The sequence below is a fragment of the Camelus dromedarius genome, chromosome 34 (assembly GCF_036321535.1).
Source record: "Camelus dromedarius isolate mCamDro1 chromosome 34, mCamDro1.pat, whole genome shotgun sequence".
Lineage (NCBI taxonomy): Eukaryota > Metazoa > Chordata > Mammalia > Artiodactyla > Camelidae > Camelus > Camelus dromedarius.
Window position 1 is genome coordinate 14,267,166 of NC_087469.1, and position 26,399 is coordinate 14,293,564.

Consider the following 26,399-nt stretch of genomic DNA (forward strand, 5'->3'; position numbering starts at 1 on the left):
GGCGTGACCCTACCTCGCTGCAAAGACCAGAGAGGAAGAAACCAATTGCCAGGGAGGGAGAATTTGGATTTGCTAATAGACTGCAAGTAGGGAGAGGAGTACACAGTGAGCCTAGCTCCGAGCTCCTGGGCTGGGCAGACCAGCCAGAGCCCTCCAGCTGTGCTCCTCCCTGGAAGAACAGGAGAGGACTGACCAGTACACTCCTACCTGGGGCAGGTGCACTGGCCTATCTACCCACAAGGCATTCGCATTTTCAACCTTAGCAGAAGGCCAAGGGCATGGGGGGCAGTCACTTCAGCCCAGCCCCTGGAAGTTCTGTTCCTGGCCGAGCAGGCTGAAGATTTGACCAGTGAGTCTGAAGGTGGGTGGTGGTGGAGAGGCAGTGATCTACCCTGCCAGGTTACTGCTGAGGCAGAAAGGGGACACCCCAGACCAACGCTGAGTTCCGGGAGAGATGCTTCCTTCCTCCTGCCATGGCGTTAAGGCCTTCCCTTCTCTGTTCCTAGCCCCCAGCCCTCCAGCTCAGGGGCCAGGACATCAGGCAAGGAAACCTGAGCGGCTCCCTCCTTCTGAGAGGAATGTTCCTTAAGAGCAGCAGCTGCTGCTTGTCCCCACAGGCCAGAAGTGCCTTTCCCTTAAGACGAAAGCTCCCAACAGGGGTGGAACAGGATTAGGTGGCCTGTTTACATGTGATTGGCTTCCCCGGGTTTGGGAACCCAGCTTTTCCCAGCCTGAGACAGGAAGCTGGCTCTGCCAGAACTGGAGGGATGCTGCCAAGAACGGGGTGTCTGGGGACAGCGGCCACCTCCCTGTCCCCCTGGGGCACACACTTGCCCCGTTCTAGGCCGGAGCCCAGGCAGGCGGCACATGTGCTGAGCAGCTGACATGCGCCAACACTGTGGTAGGCAGTTTGGGGGATTTCAAAGAAAGACCCCCTCTTTCTCTCAAAAAACCTGCAACCAAGCAGGGAGAGAAGACACGTGCACAAGAAAGAACCCTGGTGCTCCAAGCCCAGAGTATCTGGTCGACTGGAGCATTAGAGGAGGCAGGAGGATAGGCCCCGGCATGCCCGAGGTAGGTCCAGCAGAAGTGGGGTGCTCAGAACCGGCTACCCAGCCCCAGCTCGGCAAGGCAGCAACAAACCCATCCTCCTGGGAGACTTGGAGGCTTTGGGGAGCAGGATCTGGGCTGGTGGATCAGCAGAGACCCCTAGTGGCCTGGGGGTGGATGGCAGACAGCTGGGGCCCCGCCCACTCCCCCACTCCCTCCATCCACTCCCCCGCCCCACCCCCAGTAAATCTTAGGGAACGGCTTTGGTTTTCGTAAAATCCCCAACAGGAGGGGCCAGTTCATCCCCCTGTTTCACGGGCATCCTAGTACGATCATACTTCTAGCTATTCTACAGTGACTTAAAGAAAAACTTTTCTAATCTGTCCTCTCCTTCGCTGCTTCCCATCACGGTTTACTCCAGGAAGTCCTTCCTATAGTGAAAATCAAGTCTTCCCAAGCAGCGAAGCCCGTTCCCTACTAACAGTGAGGGAGGGTGGCTCACGGGGCTGGCACAGCTCCTGGGCTGACACCAGACCGTAGTGTCAGAGTCACAGTCCCTGCCAGGCCACTTGTGCCACCACCCCCGGCCCTCCGCTTCCAAAAGTAACTGCAGAACCGTTCGTTCGCTTTTCCTTAGTGAGGGCTTCCTTTTGGACGAGTCATCTTTTTTGGTCCAAAAATGAGGTGTGGAGTAAAACTCGCCCAATGACCACTGTGGTTTAGAAAGAATGATGACGGCCCCCGGGAGCAAGAGCCAGGCAGCTGGTCCACGGGCGGCGTCCAGGAAGTTCAGGCTCTCAGCCGTCCTAAAGCCTCTCCCCTACCTAGCTCTGCCCCTCCTGAGGGGCTCTGTGCCTCCCTGGGTCCCTGGAAAACAGCATACAAGGAGCAAGAATGGGATGGCTTCCGGGAAGGCCTGGGGAGGCCAGCTTGTTGGTTTCCACCTGACTTCCTGGTCACCTGGTCCATGCTGTAAGAGATGTCATTCCTGGGAGACTATAAAAATTTTCAGCTTTGGGGGCTACTTCCTACTAGAAAGTAAGTTTTACTGCTAGGAAGTTAGAGTCTGCACACCCCCCAGCCAGAGGGAATGGCTTCAAGAAAGTGCCCATGATCCCCAGGCTCCTGGAAGTTTCCAGAGGCTTGGGGACACCACTGCCATGTTCCTGGTGGAATAAGGCAAGGGATTCCCAAGCTGGAAAACCGGCTTTCAGTCCCTGGTTCCTGGACAGTTCAAGCAGGGATGTGAAACTCTGGATGTTGAAAATGTCACTGAAGACACCAGAGGTGCTCCTCACCTCTTTATGGGGCCAGGGTGTCTGGCCAGAAACAGCTCTGTCTGGGTCTAGACAGCAGCATCTGCCTGGCGTGGGGTGTGATGAGCCCCTGGAGGAAGCTGTCGAGAAGGTAATAATGCTGTGTGCTTAGCCAGCATCTTCCCCCCAGGGGGCTTCCACTGCTGCCATAGTAGTTCCTTCCACAGAAAAGACCTGTAGACTGTCCCCAGAGACCCAGCCCCTTAATCTCCATAAAGACAAAACCTCTAGAGGTCTGGAGACTCAGGCGTGACCAGAAGTAGCTGCAAAATCAAGTCCCGGGGCTCGTCTGGGACAGAGACTGGGGCTTCCACCTCGGGGCTCAGCCTCAGCCCAGGAGCACAGTAGGCAGGGAGGCAGGGACGAAGGGGCATGTGGCAAGGACTGATCACCACAGCGAGGGGTGCAGCCCCGGATGAATTTCTTCTGTTGCTAAGTAAGGAACCCACGTGGTCCCAGGACTTCTAGGACAGGCTTTAAATCCTAGCTGTGCCATTCCCTTGTGGAGTGACTTTAGCCAGAGGAAGTGGAAGATGATTTATTGGGTGCCTAAATGTGCCCAGCCCTGCACTCTCCTTGGAGCCCAGCTGTCCGGCTCCAAAGCACATCTGTCCATAAGCACATCAGTGCTCTGCGCAGAGCCGGAAGACCGGGGTTCAAGGCAGAGCTATGTGACTCACGGAGGTCACTTCCATTCTCCGGGCCTCGATTCCTCTTTCGGCAAATAGAATAATCTCTCCTCTGCTGACCCCCTAGATAGTGGTGAGATTGAAATGAAATAGTGTGGTGCAAGGATGCTCTCTAATATTCAATGTGTATGATAAACAGGTAGTTTTCAGGCCCTCTGATCTTTGGGACCATCTGAGGGAGGTTTTTTGAAAACACAGATTGCTGATGGTCTCAATCAATGGCCCTGAGAAACTGTATCTTTAAAAACACCCCAGTGTGGAGGCAGGTTTGTGAAACAGCTCATATTTACAAATGTCAGAGATGAACACCATTTCTCCAGACCTCAGGGATGTCAAACTTTTGCTTCCTCTTCTTGTCCCGGCTAAGATGTGGCCATCCCTGGCCCTGCCCGTGGTCTCCATCCATGAAGTTCTCCATTCCATTCCTTTGCTGATGTAACTTGATCACCTCTCAGCGCCTCCCAGCAAAGACCCAGAGTAGGAGAAGAGGGTAGGAAAGAGAAGAGTCTGATCCAATGCATAGATTGCCTTCAGTTACCCACACCGCGTGAGCAGGCATGGAAGCCAGCCAAGGCACAAGGCTGAGAACCAGCCAGAGTTTGAATAAGCCGATGATGTATGCAGGTGATTGCTCACCCTTTTGCCTCTGGCTAGTAAAAATGTGTTGGTTGAATCCCAAGGCATACATCTTGTATTTATTTGACTGGCTTTACACGTGTTTTCCTAACCCTGCTGGATATTTTCTGGAGTGGGGGAAGAAAGTCTGGGACAAATTTTTATGTTTGAAATTCCAAAATATCCTCACCCAGTGAGGAGCACCGTGGCATGGGTGATTCCAGACAAGAGATTCTTAAAAAGTCATTGCCATTGGTTTGAGGGTGAGTGGCATAGAGCACCCCCCACCCCCCCGCTGCCACCAATTAAATTTATCTTCCAAGTTTGCCTCAGCTTCACATAATCTCAGTGCTGGTTTACACCCTGGGAGAATGGTTGGCTGGGAGGTCAGAGCCGACTCACAGCTGAGAAGTCAGGCTTTGAGGGCTCCTGGGTGTCAGCTTGAGGCCAGACACATCTTATAAACGAGGAGACTGAGGGCCACCAAAGGGCCATGACGTGCCGATTCCCAAATCCACCATCCTTCCTCAGAGTACGCTGCCTCTGTACTTCTGGGTTTTGGCTGTTTTTATCCACTCGTTTTGCCGTCAGTAAATATTCACTGAACCCCTGTGATTCAAGGAGCGCCTCGCAGCCCAGTTTTTGGCACAGGGTGGGGGTGTAGTGTTTGTGGGTGAAGGAGGCCTGCGTTCGCATCCTATTGCTGCTACCCAGCTGGGGGACCCTGGGCAAGTCGCTTGGGTTTCTAAGCCTCTGTTCCTTATTTGTTCCTCGGGGAGTTGGGGCACTCAAACTGTAAGGGCCCTTCCAGTGTCTGGGCTTCTGCAGGTCAGACTCAGCGTTACACTTAAGCTGTGTAAACGGGAAGGCCAAGAGCCCTGCTCAGAGAAGAAACGTCACTGGCTGGGAGGCCCTCGGAGTGTCCCAGAAAGGAAAGGGCAGAGCGAGAGCCGCCCTCTCCCTTCCACAAGGTCACAGTGGCAGAGGGGAGCCAAGCAGAGAGGCGGCCTCGCCGGCCCCGCCCACCGGAGGAGCCAGACGGAGGCCGGGCCAGGGAGGCAGGCTCCACCCCAGGGCTGCTTATTTATAGCCTGTGCTCCTCCGGGCCTGGGCTGGACAGTCCGGGGGTTAAAAAGACCGCCTTGGAGGAGATGCTGGGGGGTAGGGGCTTGGGGGGAGGTCACCCGCTGAATCAAGTGAGAGAGGTTGGTGCCGCCCGCCTCTTCCTGAGAGGCTCTGTCAAGTTCCCAGGTGCCGGGGTCTGGGAGGTGACAACCATGGCTGTCCCCTGGGCCTTTGGTTCTTCTCCTGGGTCTGTCGCTGCAGGTTTGCCGTCACTGGCTCAAAGTTTCCTCCTCACTCCACACTCTAGACCTTCCTGAGGCCTGAAGACCCAAGCTTCTCCTGGTCCTAAAACCAAAGCTAGGAAGCAAGGGCCTTCCTGCCCCGTTTTCTTGACGGCTTCCCTGTCTGAGTCCTTACAGCTCATGCCCGCGACCCCAGGCCCTGGGCATGGGAGCACGGGCCCTAGACGGCCGGCCGCAGCCAGGTTCCCCGGTTCAGCCCGGGCTTCAGATGAGGGACTGTGGTCAGAGGTGCTAAGAGGCCCCAGCGTGCCCCCAAAGGCTCCCTCACTGCACCTCATTCGCTGCCTATCTTGCTTTCTCCAAATCAAGCCTGGAGACCTCGACCTCTCACACCCAATTCCTTCCTCGCAAACCCTCCCAAGCACGGAGCACACCAGCCACCAAACAGGGAGAACTCACTGCCCCTTCTTGGAAGTCCACGGCCCGGCCCTGCCCCCTGTGTGCGCCAGAGTCCCTCCACATCACTTCCAGGCACTCACTGACTGGCTGCCCAGCTGTTAAGTGGCAACAGTGAAGGTGCCAGAAAAAAATGGTCTTCTTAGCTGCTTTGGATTGTCTCCGGGAAAGTGGGGTGGCAGGTGACAGTGTGAGGCCAAGTGAGACTCTGGGGGGGACTCTGCCGTGGAAGCCTGGGGGAGGAGGAAATGGAAGTGACGTGGGGCTCCAGTGAGATCCCCTAGAAGACAGATCATGAAGAGGCCAGACAGCTATTTTTCATTATTATGTAACAAGATTTCAGTAGCCACCATGTGCCAGGCACTGAGCCAGGTGCTAGGGATACGAAGATAAATTGTTGGAGTCGGCTTTGCAAGGAGCTTGGTATAACAGGCGCCGTGATACAGGTACCGAGAAGGGAGGCCCGGGGAGGGGGCGGGGCACCTGGAGACAGCTGAGTACGAAGGAGGGCTCGGTGCCAAGCAGGTAAAGCCTCCTTCTCAGCCAGGGCCTCGCACTGGAATCACCTGGGGAGCTTTTAAAACACCTCCCAAAGCCCTGGTCACACCCCTGACCAATTAACTTAGAATCTCAGGGGATGGAACCTGGCATCAATGTTGGAAATCCCAAAGTGACGCCAAAGTGGGGACCACTGGTTTATGGGGTAATTTATGTCTCCGGTTTGCAGGGGATGGAACGGCTAGAAGAATGACTGCTGTTGGTTGGTAGTTTTTAACACTGAGCCTTCTTATTCACGCTTTCTAGGAAGCTGTGAGAATTGCCTTTTGGACTTGGGTCTGGGAGGAACAGGAAGGAGGGAAGAGGGAAGGCAGGAAAGGGGAGGGGAGAGGAGTTTGGTGCTGTGGCATCCAAGCTCGTAGTGACATTGTCACAAACCACGCCTCCCTTACTGCCAGGACCTCCTGCAGAATTCCCCCAATTCCATGTCTGGAGTCTCCAATAACCCCCAAGGGATTGTGGTCCCAGCCTCAGCGCTCCAGCAGGGCAACATCGCCATGACAACCGTCAACTCACAAGTGGTGTCAGGTCTGTGCAGGGGACTGGGGGGAACAGCCCTGGGAGAAGCGTGGGTGACCCCCAGGGGAATTCCAGGGGTGGGGTCAGGACACTGAACAAAATGTCCCAGGAAATGGGAGGAGGTACCCTGCCAAGGGAGGGGCTCCCAGCTGAGTTTCTTGACTAAAGTGTTCTGTAAGCTTGTAGATAGTTAGCACCAAGGCCTGATTGTGATGGTTTGGAACAAATTGGGGTCAAAGTCTCTTGAGCCCCTCAAAGACCAAGTAAAGCTATTGTCCCTTCCCCAAACCACACAGACTCTGCTCCCTGGACCCCATCCCCCATCCCACCCCTCGTCCACAGGGGCTGAATGCCTCCAGAGTAGTGTTTACACGTGAGTGCCGAGTGGATGGGGAACCCTGCCTGCCCTCACGCCTACCCACCCCTATGGCAGAAGACTCCACAACTGGTTGTCTCCTCAGGTGGAGCGTTATACCAGCCGGTTACCATGGTAACCTCCCAGGGTCAGGTGGTCGCCCAAGCAATCCCCCAGGGAGCCATCCAGATCCAGAACACACAGGTGAGTGTGTGTGCGCAGTGTAGGTGCGTGCGCCTCTGCGAGGGCCCGGGGGAGGGCAGCTGTGACGTACACTCTCCGCTAGGCACTTTACATGAGTACCTCCTTCATCCTCATCCGTCCTCTCAGAGGTATCATTACCCCCGCTTCACAGATAAGAAGCTGGGTGTTGGCAAGGCTGTATCAACTCCTGGGACTCTGCTGCCTCTCAGGGTTACATCAAGGGATCCCGCACGTCCTATTCCTGGTCTCCGCTCCAAGCCACTCTGTAGCTCAATGGGATGGCGTGTGCACAAGCAGGGAGGAGGGGAGTGAGAAGATCTGAAGCCAGAGACCCAAGATCTGACATTAGCTGTGCTATCTTGGATAAGTCACCTAGCGTCTCTGAGCCTCGGAGTCCCTATCCATAGAAGAGGGGTTAATACCAACCGCACACAGCCCTATGCCAGCCTACAGGGCTGTTGAGAGGGCTCACCGTGGTACTGGATAGGAAAGCGCTCTGCAAACTGTAAAGTACCCCAGAAATGCTAGTAACTACTGGGTGGTTTATGGCAAACCTCTCTCTCCTATGCCCTCTGCATGACCCTGTTTCCTCTGAGTTCTGTCTCCCCCCACATCTCCCCCGCCCACTTCCTCCTCTCCTCCTTCTCCTTCTTCCCATCTCACACTCTCTGAGGGGCTGGTACCGGGCGACAGGAAAGGTGCCCTCCCCAGGGCCCTGAGAATGAGTTGGGGAAGGGGATTGGCAGCCAGAGGCTGCCGTCACTATGGCAACAGGTCCCTAGCTGCTGGCCTGCCAGGCTGCTGATACTGATTTTTTCTCCACGTGCCCTGAAGGTTAACCTTGACCTCACCTCCCTCCTGGACAATGAGGATAAGAAGTCCAAGAACAAACGAGGAGTCTTGCCCAAGCATGCCACCAATATTATGCGTTCTTGGCTCTTCCAGCATCTCATGGTGAGTGAGTGTGTGTGTGTTGGGGGTGTGGAGCTGCAGCGAGGGGTATGAGTAACCCCTTGGGCACCGGACTCTCCTGTCGTCCCCCGACCTGCAGAGGATATGGCCTCAGAGAGAGGCCCTCTGATAGGGATACCACCTTCCAGAGGCCAGGTCAGAGGGCGGCTTACAGGGGACCTAAAGCTGGGAGACTCTCATGCTTTCTCCTGCTGCCTCAACAAGAGTGTGACATCAGATGTGGGAATGGGGACAGACACATTACGAAGATAGTTAAATGCTGGGCAAGTCCACAGGATTGTTTTGTGAACAGGGTGAGGGTACGTGGGGGCTGGGGCTGTGTTTCCTGGCCCAGAGCCCTCCTCCCACGGGCTGCTGTGTGCACCCCTGCCCTCTCCCATGGAAGGCAGTGCTGATTCTGCACCAGGACTCTGCTGTCTCCCGAGTCCTCAGCGCTGGGGGCGGCAGAGCGTGTGCGTCCCTTTCCCTCTGATCAGAACAGCCAGAGGGGGCACAGACTGAGGGGCAGTGGTTGAGCCCACCCAACCCAGAGGAGCAGCCCAGGCTGAAATCCCGGCCTCATGTGGCCAACTAGGCTCTGAGACACAAAGCTCCGGCCTTCAGGAGCCCCTGCGGCCACTCTCATAGAATGGCGACACAGCCTCGGATTTAAATGTATTGTTCATAAAGGTGCACCTGCCATGCACACCTACCATGATGGTGGTTGTGTTTGTGTGCAGTGTTAGTTGCAACAGACAGACCTGGGGTTGAATGTCAGGAACCTCCTAGTACCACTCAAGGGCTGTAGCAGTAAAGAAAGCCAGTGACTCTGGGCTGATTGTGTGTGTGTGTGTGTCTGTGTGTCTGTGTGTCTATGTGTCTGTGTCTGGGGTGGGGAGGTAGATTCAGCGAGCACAGGAGGGCTCCCAGTGGTCTGCAAGCTCTTGGCCTGACCTGGCAGTAGCAGGCACACGGACGGAAGACGAGTGCCAAGCCTGGGGCCGTGGACATGTTAGCCTGCAAAATGTGGGGAAGAACCAGGAGTTGGGGGAACTCTTTCTTCAAAGAGAAGGAGAGAAATCCAGTGGACCATGGGAACTAATTAATCAATCAATCCATCATCAGCCCTTCATTTGAAATGGGAGTGCCTCCAGAAGCCACAGAGCCTAGACCCAGGCAGTGCTCAGATCTGGGAATCTTAGGATCTCTGGCCCGGAAGCGGGGGTCTGGCCCACCCAGTGGACAGCCAGGTGCTGGACGCGGGGCCGGAGCTCTGCATCTCCCACCAGTATCCACACCCCATCCCTGGGGCGGGAGGACTTGGGGCCATCCCAGCACTTTGCTGAGGAAGCACATTTTGAAAGCACCACCTCAGGAACAAACAATAACCAAACTGGGAGAGAAGGGACTGGAAGGCTGAGGGTTAACGTGCTGAGAGAAGGTTGGAGAGACTCCCGCAGCAGCCCGGTGACAGAGCCAGGGAGCCAGGGCCAGGCGCAGCCTCCGCCTCTTGCTCTGATTTAGTATCTGGAGCTTGTGGTGGGGGTGCCCAGGTGGCCCGCCTGTTCTCTCTTTCACGCTGTCGGAGAGCCAGAGGGCTCGGATGGACTTGGTGGCCCCGAGAGCCCAGCGTCCGTGCTAGGCTCCCAGCCTCACCCCCACCCCCACCCCCGGGAAGAGGGCCTCCTCCGGGCAGGCTCCGTCTCCGTGTTCTGACTTGTCACATCCAAGTTGGGGCAGCCAGGCTACCTCCCCACCGCCAGCCAGGGATCTGGTGGGGCTGGTGCGTGGTGGTGTGATGAGGTGTCCCTGCAGGGCCGCGCGGATGGTGGGAAGCTCATGGGCTTTTCAGGCTGCCAAACCTGGGTTCAAATCTAGGCGTTGCCTCTTATTCTGTGATCTGGCCACACTCACCTCTTGTGAAAATGCCAAGGAAGCCATGAAATAAGTGTGAAGGCCCTGCCACACCACACACGTCTTCATAAATGTTACTTTCCTTCGCTTCCTCCGCCCACTCCCACCCCCAGGCATGTTAGGACCTACAGCCTCACCTCTGAGGGGAGAGAAGGCAGGTGGAGGAGGGAGACCGGGCTGCAAGACCAGTCCCCCGCCAGGAGCCCCGTGTTCCGGGCTCACTGACTCCCACCACCTCAGCACCTCCTGCTCCCCGATTACAACTCACCCGCGAGTTATGTCTCCAGCCTGAGCCGGAGAGTCTCACTACCAGCCTCCTCGGGCTGTGCCTCCCCTCTGACCTCGGACCTCAGCTCATGCCCTGCCCTCTGTCCCACTTCCTGGTGAGCCCCGTGTAGGGCCCAGGGTCTTTGTCTCCCCCTCCATGGCCACCTGCAGCCGGGCGTGGGAGGGCAAGGAAGGCAGAGGTGGGGAAGATGGGTAGCAGCTGACACCAAGCAGAGGGGAAAGAGACCCAGGTTAGCTCTGGAGGAGGGACCTGGAAGGATGCAGGGGACTTGTGAACAGCAAGCCAAGCTTTTTGCCCGCCCCTCCCACTAGGCCTTCCAAGCCAGAACTCAGAACTCCTGGATGAGGGCAAGGAAGAGGAGGTGGGGAAGTCCAGGCCCTAGGGACTGAGCGTAACACAGCTGTTCTCTGTAGACCAGGGCTGGCTCCCCGGATACAGGTGGGCACACCCCCGCCCCAACCAAGCCCAGCTCAGGGCAGAGGCTGTAAAGGCTCTAAGTAACAGGACATAGTGGAAGGAAGACAGATTTTGAAACCAGGCAGCCAGGGTGTGAACTGAGGTCTTTGCACTGGCTGGGCAATCACTCTAATTCTGGTTCTTTGAAAAAGGAGATAATATCCATTTCCTCTGGCTGTGAACATTAAATAAGATAATGTATATGAAGAGTCAACCTGATACACAATTGCACTTAAAAATTTGTGAGTTCCCTTTGAACTTTCTAGAACAGTGGACCAAGAGCCAGTTTTTGAGGCTAAGGCTCAACATTTGTGAAGATTATTTAGAGGTAGATGGCTGATCTATTAACGCCTCCTGATTTTTATCATCATTTGACCCTAAGGATATATTGACTAATACTGTCAACTCATCTGCGGTGTGTGTATCTGGGTGTGTCAGACCTACGTGTTTGGTAGCTCTGACTCAGCTGTGAATTGCTCAAGAAAAAGGATCACACGTGATACCTCTTCAGTGGGCCCTAAAGCATTGATTCCCAAAGTGCGTACCTTTAGGGGATGTTATAAGTGTTGCTCCCAAGAAGGCGTTCTGTGATGAAATAAGTTTGGGAAAATCTGGGTTAGACACAGTTTAGCTTATTTCTTTACCCTTAGTGTCCTAGGGGGCTCTGTGAGTGTGCAAGAGAGGGCGTGAGGCTTTCCCCAAGCATTTGATCTCTCTGAGTCACTCTTGTTTGCACTGATGCTTTGAGGAGCAACTCGAAGACTGTAGTGCGTGGGGAAATGCAATTCTGTGGTAACACTGGATCCCACATGTAGCAGCTCATTGGTTTTAGGAAAAAAAGAGTGGAAAGGGTGATGAAAAAGGGCAGGTCTCAGTATACAGCAGGTGTTCTTATACCCAGTGCAGAGGGGACAACTAATTTGTTGACTGGTTAATTGGAAAAGTCAGTTGAAGAAAGGAACAATCATTAAAAAATATATTTTATTTTTATTTAAAAGGCACACGTAATATATTTATCTGCTACTGTTGTGCTAGAAGGCCAAGGTCGTTTTCTGATTAACGCTTGTCATTTTACTTGCACAAACCTCTCCTATACTATAACATCTATACATTTCATCTTTATTTAAAATGGAGCAAGAACATGGGCATTTGGGAAGTAATGTGGCTGCAGGATCTTTCTAGCTTTTTATTGTGTTTCCCAGTCTCTTACATTTGTCTCACCTGATCCTAACTTTTAAGCACATTTGAGCTGGAGTCTTTCCAAAGCTTTCCACTTAGTTTCCTTAGCAACAATAACTCTTTGCGCTCGTATTTCATTGGTTTACAGAATGGTTAATTCAATTACATGATGACAGTAACACGTGTAACTGGCGTAAACGATTCTGAGTACAAACACTGCTGACTTCCTGATCAGCAGATACGTTGGCTAATGAACATTCTACAAAGTAACCTATTCGTCTTAAGCCTTCAGGACGATGTGGACAGCAGTTCTAAGTGTTGGCAGAAGAAAGGGAGAGCGTCATATAATCTGAAGACATGTTTAATAGAGATTGGTTATTGGAACTTCCACTGTAAATGCTGGGGTTTCCTGCCGTCTTTCCCTTGGGCGGAAGTTAGTATTCCTTGATTCCTTTTGTCGTGTCTGAGGCTTCTTGTCATTTCTACTGTTCTGCAGCATTAGCAGCTACGGAAATATATTCAGATGGCAGCCTGCTCCCGAGACGGAGGTTAAACCCCAGAGCCTTTTTGCCGTTAGGCTGCGGTGAGATTGGGCTGGTTTCATCCATTAGTTTCTTGCTTCTGGGTCCCTGCAGAATCCATTGAGATTTTCTTGCTGTTGCATTTTGGCTGAAAGCAGCTAAACCCCTGCTGGAAGCAATCATTTCACAGCAAACCCAGACCGGGCGAGAAACCTTGGCAGAGAGTCCTCTCTGTGGAGGAGGGGATGGTGCTTCTTCCCCCTGCCCCAACTCTGCCCTCATCCCCTCTGCTCCAGATCCCAGCCTCCCCCTGTCCTGCCTGGGCGATTCTGCTCCTTTCCATCAAAAATATCAGTGTTCTGTGTGCTTCTGCCACCCAAGAACACGAGCAACTTTCCAGGGTATTTACTGTGTGCGGGAGGGGATCCAAGAGGGGACACCAAGCCTCAGTGGCCCCACCACCCATCAAAGGAGCCCCTCCTCCATTAGCCATGCAGGGCGCTGGATTCTGGCCAAGCATCCTGTCTCATCTTCCCACATCATCATCATCTTGCTTCATCCTCCCAGCCAGCCTAGGAGGTGGTACTACTGTTACCCTCATTTTACCCATAAGAAAACTGAGCTCAAAGAAGGTAACTCCTTCCCCAGGGTCCCACACGATTTGAACTCAGCTCTGTTTGATTCGAGACTCTAATTTCGTCCCCACTCAGTGTACTGCTTCTGCGTTGACCCAAGAAACCACAGCATCTCTCGGCTCCCACGCAAAGTCCAGCCAGGGTCACGGTTGTCCTCTATGCCGCCATCCCACCCCCACCTCGACTTCGAGGTGACTGCACTTCCACCCACCACACAGAGCTGAGGGCCTGGCTTGCATAAACTTGACCGTGGTCACAAAGGCTGAACGCACAAAAACACCAGGGGCCTTCTCTGTTTGGTTTTTTGGTATTGAAATATAATTCACATATCATAGTATGCACTTTGAGTAACCGTACAGTTCAGAGGGTTTTAGTGTATTTACAAAGTCGTGCAATCATCACTACTAACTCCAGTATACTTTCATCACCCCTGTGCCCATTAGCTGTCATCCCCCTGCCCCTAGAAACCAGCGATCTACTTTCCGTCTCAGCAGGGTTTGCCTATTTTGGATATTTGACATGAATGGAATTGTACGGTATGGGGTCTTTTGTGACTGGCTTCTTTCCCTCAGAGTGATGTTTTCAAGGTTCGTCCATATTGTAGTCCATATCAGCGCCTCACCCCTGTGTGTGACTGAACGATGTTCCATGGTACAGGCAGACCACATTTTGTTTATCCATTCATCAGTTGATGGCTATTTGGGTTGTTTCAATTTTTTGGCTTTGAGTGTTGCTGCTGTGAACCTCCGTGTCCTTCACCTGATTCTGAGCCCACCCTTATCTTAGAGGCTCTTTGTCAGACTCCCAGCTATCCTCGCCCACAGGCCTAGAGCCTCACATGCTGGCCTGGCTCATCCCTGCTGGGAGAAACAGACTGCTCTGCTGCTCCCCCAGGTACAGTGTGTGCCCTGCACACAGGCTCCCAGCCAAGGAGGGCACGTGGAGGTGAAATCCAGTTGGCTGCCTCTGCGCCTTGGTGTTGCTGTTAATCACTCAACAAACCTCAGTGTGCCTTGCTCCATTTTTCACTTGAAGGGGTCAGTTAACTTCCCTGATGTCAATTTTGTCTTCGTAAAGTGGAGCTTATCACACCGACCTCTGGCGATGATCACTGATGTGTCAAAAAGCCACAGGGCCTGGCAGAGGTGGAGTGGGCAGGGCTAAAGATACAGGGGGTGTTTTTAACCCCTCTGGGCTCAGTTTCCTGATGTGGAAAATGGGAATAATGACGTCTACTTCCAAGGTGCCTTGAGAATGCAGTGAGAACACAGGTCGAGTGCTCTGCACACCGCAGTGTTCCGTGAGCCAAAAGCCTGTCAGCTTCCGAGAAGCCGTTGTGAGGTGGGCGGCAGAGCGGCAGACCCCCGTGGGACCCCAGCAGATGGGCTTCGCGCTCTGGCTGGACTGTCGGGGGACAGATTCAGACCTTCCCAGTGATCAGAGCAGAGGACTGTCTCGCTGAGGGACAGTGGCCCCACAGAGCCAGCTGCCCACCCTTTTCAGGGCGGCACCCAGAGAAAATAAGAGTAAACCAGCTGGGCTGCTGGCAGCTGGAGACCAGCCAGGGGACTGCCGCTGCCCCAGGCCCCGCCAAGCCGGCCCTGGGGCCGAGGACGGCACTGACTCTGCATGCTGGTAGCTTATCTGAGTGCGATCCTGACAGCACTGCCCTGTGGGAGAGGCTGGCCTCGGGGACCTCTGTAACGCTGAGATGCTGTAACAGGGTCTGGCGGAGGAGCTGAGATTTGGGCTGGGCCTGGAAGGATGGCTGGGATCTAGGACCGGGTAGGAAGAGAAGGAAGAGCCATCTGGGTGAGAGTGAACTCTGGACTGAACATCAGTGCTCCTGTCTGGCCTGTGATCCTTGCTGACCGAAGGGACTGACCCCTTCCTTCCTGTGAGTGTGAAATCTGCTCCTCCCTCTCCACTCACCCTTGGAGCCTTGGGAACCATGTGGCCCCTTTTCACGGCCACGGCTGTCTTCCCTCCCATGCAGCTCAGGTGTCTGTACCTTTGAGCTTTGGTAGAAAGCACACCAGGAGGCCAAAATCAGGCCAGCTCAGTTCTTGGCTGTGTTCATCTTTTTATGCCAAAGAAACAACAAGGGCTCGGATTCCTGCCTGTGGCATGACCGTTTTCTCCCACCAACCCTTTGCCATAGGGATGTAGGGAGACAGACCCCCCCAAAGCTGCCCTCCAACTCCCCAGGAAGGATGGAGCTTGCTGGAGAGGTGCCCTGGGGCAGCCGCAGTCCCAGCGTGTGTGCCCCACTGGCCACTCCAGCATCAGCGGGGCCCAGGGAAGGAGACAAGATCGGTGGTCTCCATGGAAGACCCGACCTTGTGGACAAAGGCCAGTCAGCCATAGGGCTGAGGGAGATGAGCTGAGAAGAGAGGGGTATGGGAGACCCCTGGCTTGCACTGAGCCCAGGACACTCAAGGGAGCCTGCAGCTCCCAAAGATTCCACCTGAAAGGTGTCGACACCAGGGGTCCTCTCCCCTCAGCAGGAGTCAACACTAGGGGAGATTCAGCGTCCCCCAAGAAGCCGGAGACCCGGAGGAAACGCCCCCCTCACATGTGCACAGGGGCTGGCGCAGTCCCAGCATCTGAGAAATGAAAACCATTTGAAAAGAGGAGCACGTTTATCCATGAGCATGAGGGGCAGCTGGGGTCTTGTCATCAGGAAAGCAACCTGTGAGTTTCACGGAGAGGGAGCCACGTGCGCTGAGCAGCAGGTTTATTTTACGTTGCTGCGTATTTAACAAACACTCGTGGCGTGTGCCAGGCACTGTTCTGAGCACCTGTAAATGTTAACTCATTTAATCCTTATTAAACAGTCTTGAGACAGATGGAATTACTTCCCCATTTTACAAAAGGGGAAACTGAGTACGGGCCCAGGGTCTCAAGCTGGTGAGAGACCAGGATCCAAAGCCAGGCAGTCTGATTCTAGGGTCCCTGTTCTTGCCTCCTCCTCACAGTGCTGCCTCCGAGACCCCTCTAGAGAAGTGGCCAGTATGTTTGATGGACTCTGAAGGACCCCCTCCTCCTCCCCACACAAGTATTCTTGAAACAATCAATTGCAGGACCAGCACTGTTAATAAGCAGGGTGGCCTGATTCCAGCTAGAATTCCTGGGGAGTCTGAATCACTGATGCTGCGCCCCCGCTCCACCCTCTCCTAACCATCCTCACACCCCCCACATACAGAAAGGGAAGGGTGACAAATGTCAGTTACCCCCTAGGTTTTTACAATCCTTCATTCAACAGACATATTAAACACGTGGCACGTGCCAGGCAGTTCCTCAGTGCTGATGAGGTGGGAGTGAAAAGAAAGGTGTGGACCCTCTTCTTGAAAGCTCACAGCTGTCTGGTTGGAGTGACAGACAAGCAATCATCCTTGCAGTGTGTGGAATCCTGGGGAGGGGAGCTCTCAGAGCTCCTCGGAGGGACGTCCAGGTGGGATGAGAGGGTTGGGGACAGGTTAAGAAGGACCAATCTTGCGGCAATGAGAAGGACAGATTGAAAACAGAAGCCAGAGGGAGGGAGAGCAATTTTGTAATTGCAGGAGGGTGACAAATGGAGGGCAGTAGATTTTTACAATGAAAAACTGTACAGCAGTTTACATGAATATGGTCATCACACAGAGCCACCATAGACGGGTCTCACAGCTGGCTGTGCAGTGAACTACATGCTGTAAGATTCCACTTACAGAGTCCCCAAACCAGGCAAAACTAAACCATAACGATTAAGAACGTAACACAGTAAAACTATAAAGAAAAGCAAACACGTCATTACCATAAACATCAGGTTATCTTGGGGGAGGATATCTCTGGGGTAGAAAAGGACCTTCTGAGGTGCCAGTAGGATTCTATGGTGGTCACACGGGTGCTTGTGATAATACACGAAGCTGTGCCCCTTAGCTCCGTGCGCTCTTCCATGTGTGCCCAGTTGTAAGTGGGGAGGGGTGTGGAAGAGAGCGAGATGGGGGAGTGGGGCGTCTGAGCGAGGGCAGCACGGCGGGGGAGGGCGGTTCCCTGGGAGACCTCTGCGCTCCTCTCCGTTCTAAAATGAAGTGTTTTACGTTCTTCCAGAAGAAATGTCTCTTCCCAGTTAGGCTCTCTGAAGTTGGGGTGTGTCCTGCCATGGATGGCATCTTAGATGTGATGACATGTGGTTGTTCTGGGGCCCCTCACCATCCTGGCTGCCTGCCTCCCTCTGGCTGGTCTCTGGCCCCCCTAGAGCAGCGCCAGGCTCACAGGATGTGGCTCCTGCCCAAGCTGGCCAGGAGTGAGGAGGAGGGTATGGTTGAGCCCCAGGCGGTGCCGGTCACGGCGAGAAAGTGGGACAGGAGAGCGGCTCCCAGCCCTGCTCCCGCAGCACGGGGCTGACTCACACCTTCAGGCTGCTGGTCCCCATGGGCTGTGTCCCCCGGGCACCTGGCCGGCCTCCTGCTTGTCCGCACAGGCTAGGAGGGGGCGGATCATCTCCAGGTGGGCTCTGAGTGAAAGATGTGGCCAGGGGCTTACGAACAAGCCTGGCTAAGCTGCTTTCAGACCCGGGACCCGGGAACCCACTCTTCAAATTGAAAGATGCCGTCAGCTTCAGTTTAGCCCAGATGAGACTTGAGTTATGGGGCCAAACAGGAGGCATCAGGGAAAGAGTTGGGTTAGAAGTCAGTCGCTTCCTGGTGGTAACTGTGGTGCCACAAAATGCCTACTCAGTATAAACACTGTGATTCCCTTCCCTGGAGCCTGAATGTTAACGACACAGTGTCGGGGGGCGTCACTCCGTTGTGCAGAGTGAGTCAGGGGCACACACGTGCTCTGCCTGCAGTATCTCATCCGATCATCTGCGAAGCCCAAGGAGTAGGCACCCTCCCGCTACTTCCGTTTTAAGCCGAGGAAACTAAGGATGGAAGGCGTAGAACAATAAATGGCCAAGGTCATGCGGCTGACTAAGCAGCGGGCGCAGGACTTCTCCAAAGGCCGTACTCTGAAGCAGCAGGCAGCACTGCCTAGCCGTGCGAGGCTCCCTCATTTTCTGGTCGGGTCTGTCTCCTCTAGAGGGCTGCTGTCTGTCCCCTCCCTCCCGACTCTGGAGGCTTCCTCCAAATAGTGATCAGAAGGCGGCTACCATGGCTCGATGGCTGACCGGGCTCTCGCTGGGTCCCTCTCCCTGTCCTTGGCCCTGAGCCTTTCCAGCTGGGCTAAAAGTAGCCCTTACCGAACCGAGGGCTGTCCAGGGGCCAGGCCTATTTTGACTCTGTCCTCAGGAATCATCTGGTCGGAGGCGTGTACAAGCTGGACCGCTCCCACGAGCACTCAGATGTGGTGCCAGGAATGTTCTGACTGACACACCTGTCCCCAGAGCTGGGCCAAATGCTGCCGCTCACCCCATGGCCCCCACCACGTGCCTCCTGAGATACTGGTCCCAGGACGGGTGGGTGGTGGGACTCGCACCTCAGGAGGATAAGGGGTTTGTATCCTCATCCGTAAGGGTACAACCGGCTGTGACACTGCCTCTGCTCCCTCCGCATTAAATATGAGGTGGTTAGTCTTTGGATTTATGAGCTTCACTCAGAACGGAGGCCCACCAGAAGCCTCCTTACAGACAGCAGACATCATCTGGGGGAGGCTGAAGGGCTTCCCTCTCTGGGGGTCTTTAATGTTAGAAGAGATTTGCATCTGACTGGCTTGGAATATCAGTCCTAGTTCAAGGCTCCGGCCTGGAATGCCAGCCTCTCATTTACTAGGATGGCTTGGCTGTCTCCAAAGTCCAAATGAAGTCCCACCTCCCCGGGGAAGTATCCCCTGACCAGTCCAGCCCCATCCTTCTCTTACCACCTGAAGGGAACTTACACATTACTTCTTTGTTTTCATTCTTTTTGTTTGTTGGGGGAGGGGGGTAATTAGGTTTATTTACTTATTTAATGGGGGTACCGGGATTAGGACCTCACGCATGCTAGGCACGAACTCTACCACTGAGCCATGCCCTCCCCCCACCGTTGCACACCACTTAATAGAGGGTTTTCCCTTTGTCTGTAGCGTTTCCCTCTAAGCTGTCAGCCGGGTGTCTTCACTTGCCGGCACCTGGGGTGTAGCAGCTTCCGAGCATTTGTAGGGTGATGAACTGGCATGGTTGGCAAGGCCAGCCTTATTCTGCTCAGGAAACGAGCCAGCCTTCTTGTGCTGGCTCTCTCATCCTTTCATACACAAGCTGAATATCTACTCTGTCTGCTATTGGTCTGGACACTGGAGATATGATGTCTAACAAGACTGGGTCCCTGCTTGAGAGCAGCTCCCAGGAGATGGGGAGACATCATCATAGACTGGGCTAAAGGCAATTGCTCAAATGCAGCTGTGACTCGCTTTGCCCCAGGGAGCTGGGAAAGGCCTTACAGAGGATTTGATCTGTGATAGGTCTTTGCAGAAGCTCATAAACAGGCAGTGGGAAAGCGGGAGAAGGAGCATCCAGCAGAGGGAAGAGCATGTGCAATGGCGTGAAGGGCCTCGTGGGTCCCGGGAAGGCCAAGATGTGGCCGTACTTTCTTTTTCTTTTTCTTTTTCTTTTTTTTTTTTTTTTTTTTTGAGGGGTAAGTAATTAGGTTTATTATTTCTTTCTTTATTTATTTAATGGAGGTGCTGGGGATTGAACACAGGACCTCATGCATGCTAAGCAGGCACTCTATCATTTGAGCTATAACCTCTCCCCCGTGGCCGTATTTTCGATGCATTCTCAGACTGGCTGGCCCCGGACAAGGAGGCTGCTCAGCCCCTTATCATGGCCAGAGATTGGAACTCCATGGAGCAAGGGAGGAGGGCATGGCCACCACCCCTCCCCAAGAGGCTCCAAAGCCCCTCCTCCTCTGCCCCTGGGGGCCTCTCCTCCAGCCTCCCTCTGCTCCTCCCCAGTTAGGATGAAATTGGCTCCTATGACACTGATGTGCTTTCCTTCTTGTTAGAATCTTAATATTCTGTGGATCACACGTCCCAGCTGCCCTGGCATGGCAGTCAGGGTCAGAGGTGTGAATTAAAACAACACACAGTCCTGATTGCTTCAGTCAAGGGATGCTGAGGCCACTGAAGGTTGCTTTCCTTTGTCACAGATAATGAGAGTTCTACCAAGGCTGTTGATCTCAAGCTCATTCCTTAGAGAGCTTTAAACACCTTGCCGACACCATCCAATAATAGTATGAAAAGCAGGCTCTCATTGGGCACTTTACAAGGAAAATTTCATTTAATCATTAGATGACTTTGTGATGTAGGGTTCAGTGACGTGCCTGAGATCTCATAGCTCGTCATGATAGAGCCAGAATTTGAGCCTCGGTCCTTGGGACTTTGGGAAACCCAAACACCACTGTCTCATACCATCTCAATTAAAAGGGATGATTCTAGCCTGAGGACAGCTTGGCCCTCTACCCTAAGCACCCCAAATCTCCCCTAGCTGCCAGGGCAAGGCTCTGACCCATTCAGCCACTCATCATACCTCTATTGCAAGCCTACTGGGTGCCAGCTGTTGTGCAGAAGCCTGAGAAAGACACAAAGACACAGAGACCCAGTCATCATGGGACTCACCACCCAGTGGGATCCACTGCCACCCAAAACTTTCCTGGTCTTTAATGGGACCTGTTCAGCCTTCCCAATGCTCTGGCCAACACCTGTTTCTCCTTCTGAGCTTTTCTGGTGCTCAGGACCCAAACCACAGCTCCCACTGCTTTGTTTCTACTTTCTTTCACTCAGCAGTCACTTCCATATCATTTACACGTAGAGGGCACTGGGGATGCGTTAATAAGACGAATTAATAAGACCTGGTCTCTGTCCTCATGAGGCACAATCTAAGAGACAGAAAAACATATCATCAGTGCAGGGACGGAAGACCCCACCCCACTTCCTCACTCACCACCCCCCTCAACGATGCTGACTGCTCACAAAGTGACATCATGGAGTGATGCAGGGAAGACCTGAGTTCCAAGCTGATGCCACCATCCGGGGCACAGTGGAAATAGTCATTCAGCGTCTTCATCTGTAAAGCTGGGGACAACAGTACCTCCCCCGCCTTTACAGAGTTGTAGTGACACGCTTTATTAAGTGAAATTAAGTGCATGAAAGCATTTCACAGGCTATAAGGTATTATACTCAAGCAGTGGTTATCATTGTATTTATCTCCTAGGGTGCCTGCATAAATCTGGACACATAGTAGATACTCAGTAAATGTCAGTTAGTTTAAATTAAATGCATTCATTCACCCCATTTACCACCTTCCAATAGTCCTGTGGGCTTTTGAGGCTGTTGTAAATCCTAACACTAATGCTGCCTGACCTGCCTGCTTGGGGGAGGCTGTGAGGACCAAGTGAGGATGTGGAAGTGCTTTGGAAGCAATCAATATTGAAATGTACCATCTCATGGGAAACCATTTGGTCCCCCATCACAGGGGGCTGGGCTGAGGGTGGGGTGGCCCCCCACAAGCACAGAGAAGCCTCCCTCCGAACCCCGGGCCCATTCTTTCTAGAAACAAACATTACACTTTCCCCTGTTTGGGCTTCCAAACCACCGGAGCTGCCTGGCCCGGGAGAGAGCCTGTGTCGTGGGCATGGTCCGCAGGGGGACCAGGCTCCCTCGTGCCCACCCCTCACTCGCCCTTCACCTCTCCTTTCAGCACCCCTACCCCACGGAGGATGAGAAGAGGCAGATTGCAGCCCAGACAAACCTCACCCTCCTACAAGTGAACAACTGGTGAGTTAGCATCCCCGGCCCAGAGGCTCAGACCAGGCGCCACTTGCTGGCCATGGGAATGCAGAGCAGGGCAAAGAGGCTAGCGTGCCCAGTCCTGCCTAGCGAGCCCTTCCCTCTGGGCTAGAAGCAGAAAGCCTGACTCAACACCAGCGCCTGTAGCTTCATCTGCAGCTTCGTGGCGCCCTCTGCTGGGAAACTGTGTCAAGAACAGCACTGGGAGCTTCCTCCTGAGTAGAAAACCCAGCCCTGCTTGTACTACAGGCGCACAGAAATGCCTGCATCCCAGGACCCAAAGGGCCGCCCGTGGTCATCTGGTCTACCCACGACTCATGTGAATGGAACTCAATCTAAAATATTCTGCAAAGTTGGGTGTGGGAAGGAGGGAGAGGAGTCGGCAGTTCTGACCCCACAGGGATCTGCGAGCTCCCTTCTCTGTGCCTGGCTGGGCGGTCACAGAAATCTGAGAGCAAGGTCTGGCTGGATGGGAACGGAACCGTTGCCCTCTGCAGAGAGGTCAGAGGTTAGTGCCTTTGACTAAGGGGATTCTTTCTTCCTCTGTTCAATCCTGACAGGTGCAGAGCAGAGATTCTTGCCCCCCTGCACACATTTGTCCCACGCTGGCCTGTGGGCACCAAGCCCCTGATGATGTCACAAGCTCCTCGGTGCCCAGGGCTCGTCCAGCTGTAAACTTTCACGCCCTAGACCAGACCCCAGTCTGTTCTGTACGAAGATCAGCTGCTGAGTCCAGAAGCAGTTTAGCGCTCTCTGCACACACCTGCACACACCTGTGCACACAGCCCTGCCCCCACCCCTGGTGGCTACTGACCCGTCTCCATCTTTACCCCGTCAGGTTCATCAATGCCCGGAGGCGCATCCTACAGCCCATGCTTGATGCCAGCAACCCAGACCCTGCCCCGAAAGCCAAGAAAATCAAGTCGCAGCACCGACCCACCCAAAGATTCTGGCCCAACTCCATCGCTGCGGGGGTGCTGCAGCAGCAGGGCGGTGCCCCGGGGACAAACCCCGACGGTGAGAACTACAGGGGCCTGGTTGGGGGGGGCTCCCGCCGCTCCTTGGGGACAGGCTGGGCACGGAGTCAGAGGCTGGACATCAGCTCCCCGGAGCTGGTTATCCCTACCTGGTCCCCAGCCAGGGCTGTATGTGAGCTGGAAAGAAAGGGGGGTTTTGCATTTATTTTAACAAGCCCAAAGCAAGCTCACAGAGACAAGTGGGAGCCAGTGGGTGGTCATCTGAGTCTATGGCTGCTCAGCAGAGCCCCTCTCCTCACTCCCACACCCGCCCTGAGTCCCTTAGCGCCAGTCAGTGCTTGCACAGTTCCCTAAGAGCCCGGGCCATCTATAAATACCGAGGCAGGCAGCTAGCTTGTGAACAGAGGCCACGAAGAGCTTTGTTTTCTAGCTTCTCCATCACACCCTCCATATACACTTTTCTAATTGCCAGTCGCCTGGTGCACAATGAATAATTCAATGAGCCAGACATTTTATAGCCTGGCATGTGAAGCTCGCTCTGTGTGGGAAGAGGAGCGGAGGTGTACACGTGTCTACGTGCGAGTACGTGGTGTGTACCAGTTCCTGTGCGGTGGGCAATAGTCTTATGAGGTATAGTAGAAATCAACAATTTTAAGCTAGACCAGCCATGGAGAGAATCCCCGCTGTACCGTGCCTGCCTGTGCCACCCTGTGCTGGTGCCTCCGCCGTCTGAGACTGGTTCCTTCTCTTTAGAATGGGGATGATAATACCTATTTAAAGAATTCTTTGAAAGTCAACAGTGTTTGACGTACTTGCATAGAAGATACTCAGGAAATGTACCCAGGAGTGCTTTGCTTGGGATGGGGCGAGGAGTGGCTGACAGTTGAAAGGATGGGAGACTTCCTACCAAGGAACTGTCCAGCTTAGGACCTCACCACCCCACCCAACTCGGTCCAGAACTGGATTTCCTGGGCCTGACCCTTGCCACCTTCCCTCATGTAGGTTCCATCAACTTGGACAACCTGCAGTCCCTGTCCTCAGACAATGCCACCATGGCCATGCAGCAGGCTATGATGGCCGCACACGATGACTCATTGGACGGGACAGAAGAGGATGAGGATGAGATGGAGGAGGAGGAGGAGGAGGAGCTAGAGGAGGAGGCCGATGAACTGCAGACAACGAATGTCAGCGACCTGGGCTTGGAACACAGTGACTCCCTGGAGTAGTCGGGCAGCCCAGATGGCACTGAGCGCCGTGCAGGAGAGGAGTGTTGTCAGGAGGGCTTCAGGGTGGGGGGGAAGGGGACACGGGCAGGCCGCCCCAAGGAAGTTGGGCCCTAGCTTCCCAAAATCAGTAGCTGGAAGAAATGCAGAGGAAACACCTGCTCCTTCCCGACCACCAGGCTTCAGCGAGTGCCCCGGCCCCACCTCCCTAGAACTGCAGAGGACGCCGTTTGATGGGGCCAGTCGAGCAGCCTCAAAGGAGAGGCAGGAGTGAGATCTGGACTCACCGAATCCCTGAGGACAGACGGCACCCACGGCCCCCTACTGAAGGACTTGAGTTGTTTACAAGCCCTGCACTGCGAGGTGGATCAGCGCTGTTCACAGAGTGAGCCTTTGCCAGGGGACAGAGTTAGGAGGAAAGGGAGAGGCAAAGGGGGTCTGGCTTCCACCTCCAGAAGGTTTCTCATCTCCTTTGAGAGACATTCAAGGGCAGGAGGGAATCTAAATGCATAACCAATGGCTGGGGGTGGGGGAGGGTGTGAGGCACCACATCTTGCAGATCAGATCAGGACTTGGATTCCATAGGGCTCCACTCACTCCTCCAAGGCCCTGTCTCCAGGCAAGGCCACTGTGGACTTAGGAGAGAGGGACAGGAGCCGCCAGAACCACCTTATCTCTCTCTCCTGGAAATAAATGGTAAGCTAAGTTGGTGGGCTCAAATTACAGGAGGTAAAGAGGAGTCCCATCACCTGGGTTGCCTCCAGGACACAAGGAGATGGCAGAACCTGGGCTAGGAGCCTTATCAAGGTGACCTTGGGGACCACAGCCATCCCCAGGTGGTCACAGAACTCAGCTCCTGTAACAGCAGGACAGTGGTGTCTTATCACAGACGTTGCAGCCCTCAGATGGAGCTCCTCACATGTTCCACCCCCTCCATGGGCCTCCAGAGAGGGTGGGGCCAGGTTAGCTTGGATTCTGTCCACCCCTCCAGTCCCGCACTGCCGTCCCTCTGCTACCAAGCTGGCTCCACCAGCCTTCATCCTCTCATCTTCGCTCCATCCTTCAGAGAAGGCAGAAGAAACATTGGAAAGAAGCATCCAGCCCACTGGGAAGCCAGGGGCTGGAGAAGGTGCTACATCCCTCTTCCCATCAATATCCAAAGTGTGCGGGAGGGCCCAGAAAAATGCACCCCGAAGCCAAGGGGTGCCCCACCCCACCCGCCTCGCTGTCCGACACGCACTGGAGGAACTGGGGCTCCGTGAGGAGGAGTCTTCCCACTGTCTGCCCCACCACACACCCTCCCACCCCAACTTTCAAGCCCCCAGGATTGGCACCCCACTCCTCCCGTCCCCTCCCACCCCTATGGCTGTGAATGACAGGGCTGATCACACGTGTGTTTTCCATTGAATTTAATTTAATGGACTTGCAGTTTCATTTGTCAGTTGTGCGTTGGCCATCGCCGTCATGGCAGGATGTGAGTGGTTACCAGGCTCAACTCGAGGGGCCCCTCAGGGCCCTCCGAGGTGGAGCAAAAGGATGGTGGTGGCTTTCCTGAGGTCTCCCTGAGATGAATGTATTTCTCCCCCAAAAGAGCTGATATTTAATGTTTTAATAGGGATTTTTGAGAAACAAATAATCTTATTTATAATCCGGGTGAGCCAATCATTTTTTACTCCCTTTTGATGCCATAGGTAGAGGGAAGTCTAGCTTTTTTGGCGTGAGACTTTTGCAACGTGCAGTGGGATAAAATACATTTCCTGTTCTGGTTCATTTTTCTTGTTAAGACACACACACACACCCTTCCACTCATCACGTTGGACAGGCATCCCACCCCAGCACAGGCACACCTGCACACACGTGCCCACACATCCTCCTCCCAGCCCCCTCCACCTGCCTAATGTTATGCAACCTCTTCTGATGTATCCACCAAACCAGTACTGAATGTGGCCGAGAAGTTTGCAGTAAACCTTATTACCTACCATAATTCTGGTGCGCGGTTCTGTTTTTCTGTGCTTTGGGGTTAGTGGGACCCTGGACCAAAGAAAATTTGGAGGCCTCAGCATACCCCTTGTTGACCTGACCACCCATGAAAGGGAGCGAGGAAGAGGGCTTTCTGGGTGTCCTCAGTTTACATGTCTGGGGAGGAACACAGCCAGGTGTGGCAAACGTGTCTGGCTCGAGGACAAAGAGAGAAGATGGGAGCTCTGCACTGCCCTCTCCTGGCAGTCTGTCCCCATAGCAGGGGCGCTCAGACCACGGTCCCCTCTCCACCGCGCTCCACCTCCCTCCAAAGCCTTTGCTTTTGCTGCCTCAATCCGAGGTTCCAAGGGTTTTCACCCCTGAATCTGGTGCCACCACTGCCTCTCCCCCAGCTCTCACAAACCCACCTCGCCCCATACCTCAGCTCCCAGGACTCGGGGAGGAGATGCAGTCGTGACTGTCA

General features: G+C 54.2%; 1 protein-coding gene across 6 annotated transcripts in view; it reads left to right on the forward strand.

Annotated features, from left to right (window-relative positions):
- PKNOX2 (PBX/knotted 1 homeobox 2) overlaps positions 1–25,930 on the forward strand; it is a 233,673-nt gene extending 207,743 nt beyond the window's left edge. For 5 of the 6 annotated variants that reach the window (XM_064482193.1, XM_010986489.3, XM_010986492.3 and 2 more), the window contains 6 exons: positions 6,390–6,519; positions 6,972–7,069; positions 7,904–8,023; positions 21,668–21,744; positions 22,595–22,773; positions 23,736–25,930. In XM_064482193.1, coding sequence (XP_064338263.1) covers positions 6,390–6,519; positions 6,972–7,069; positions 7,904–8,023; positions 21,668–21,744; positions 22,595–22,773; positions 23,736–23,959 — 828 coding nt within the window. In that variant the 3' untranslated portion in view covers positions 23,960–25,930. The remainder of the gene's footprint in view (positions 1–6,389; positions 6,520–6,971; positions 7,070–7,903; positions 8,024–21,667; positions 21,745–22,594; positions 22,774–23,735) is intronic. The other variant, XM_064482195.1, reaches the window with a different exon arrangement.
- Positions 25,931–26,399: the final 469 nt, after the last annotated feature.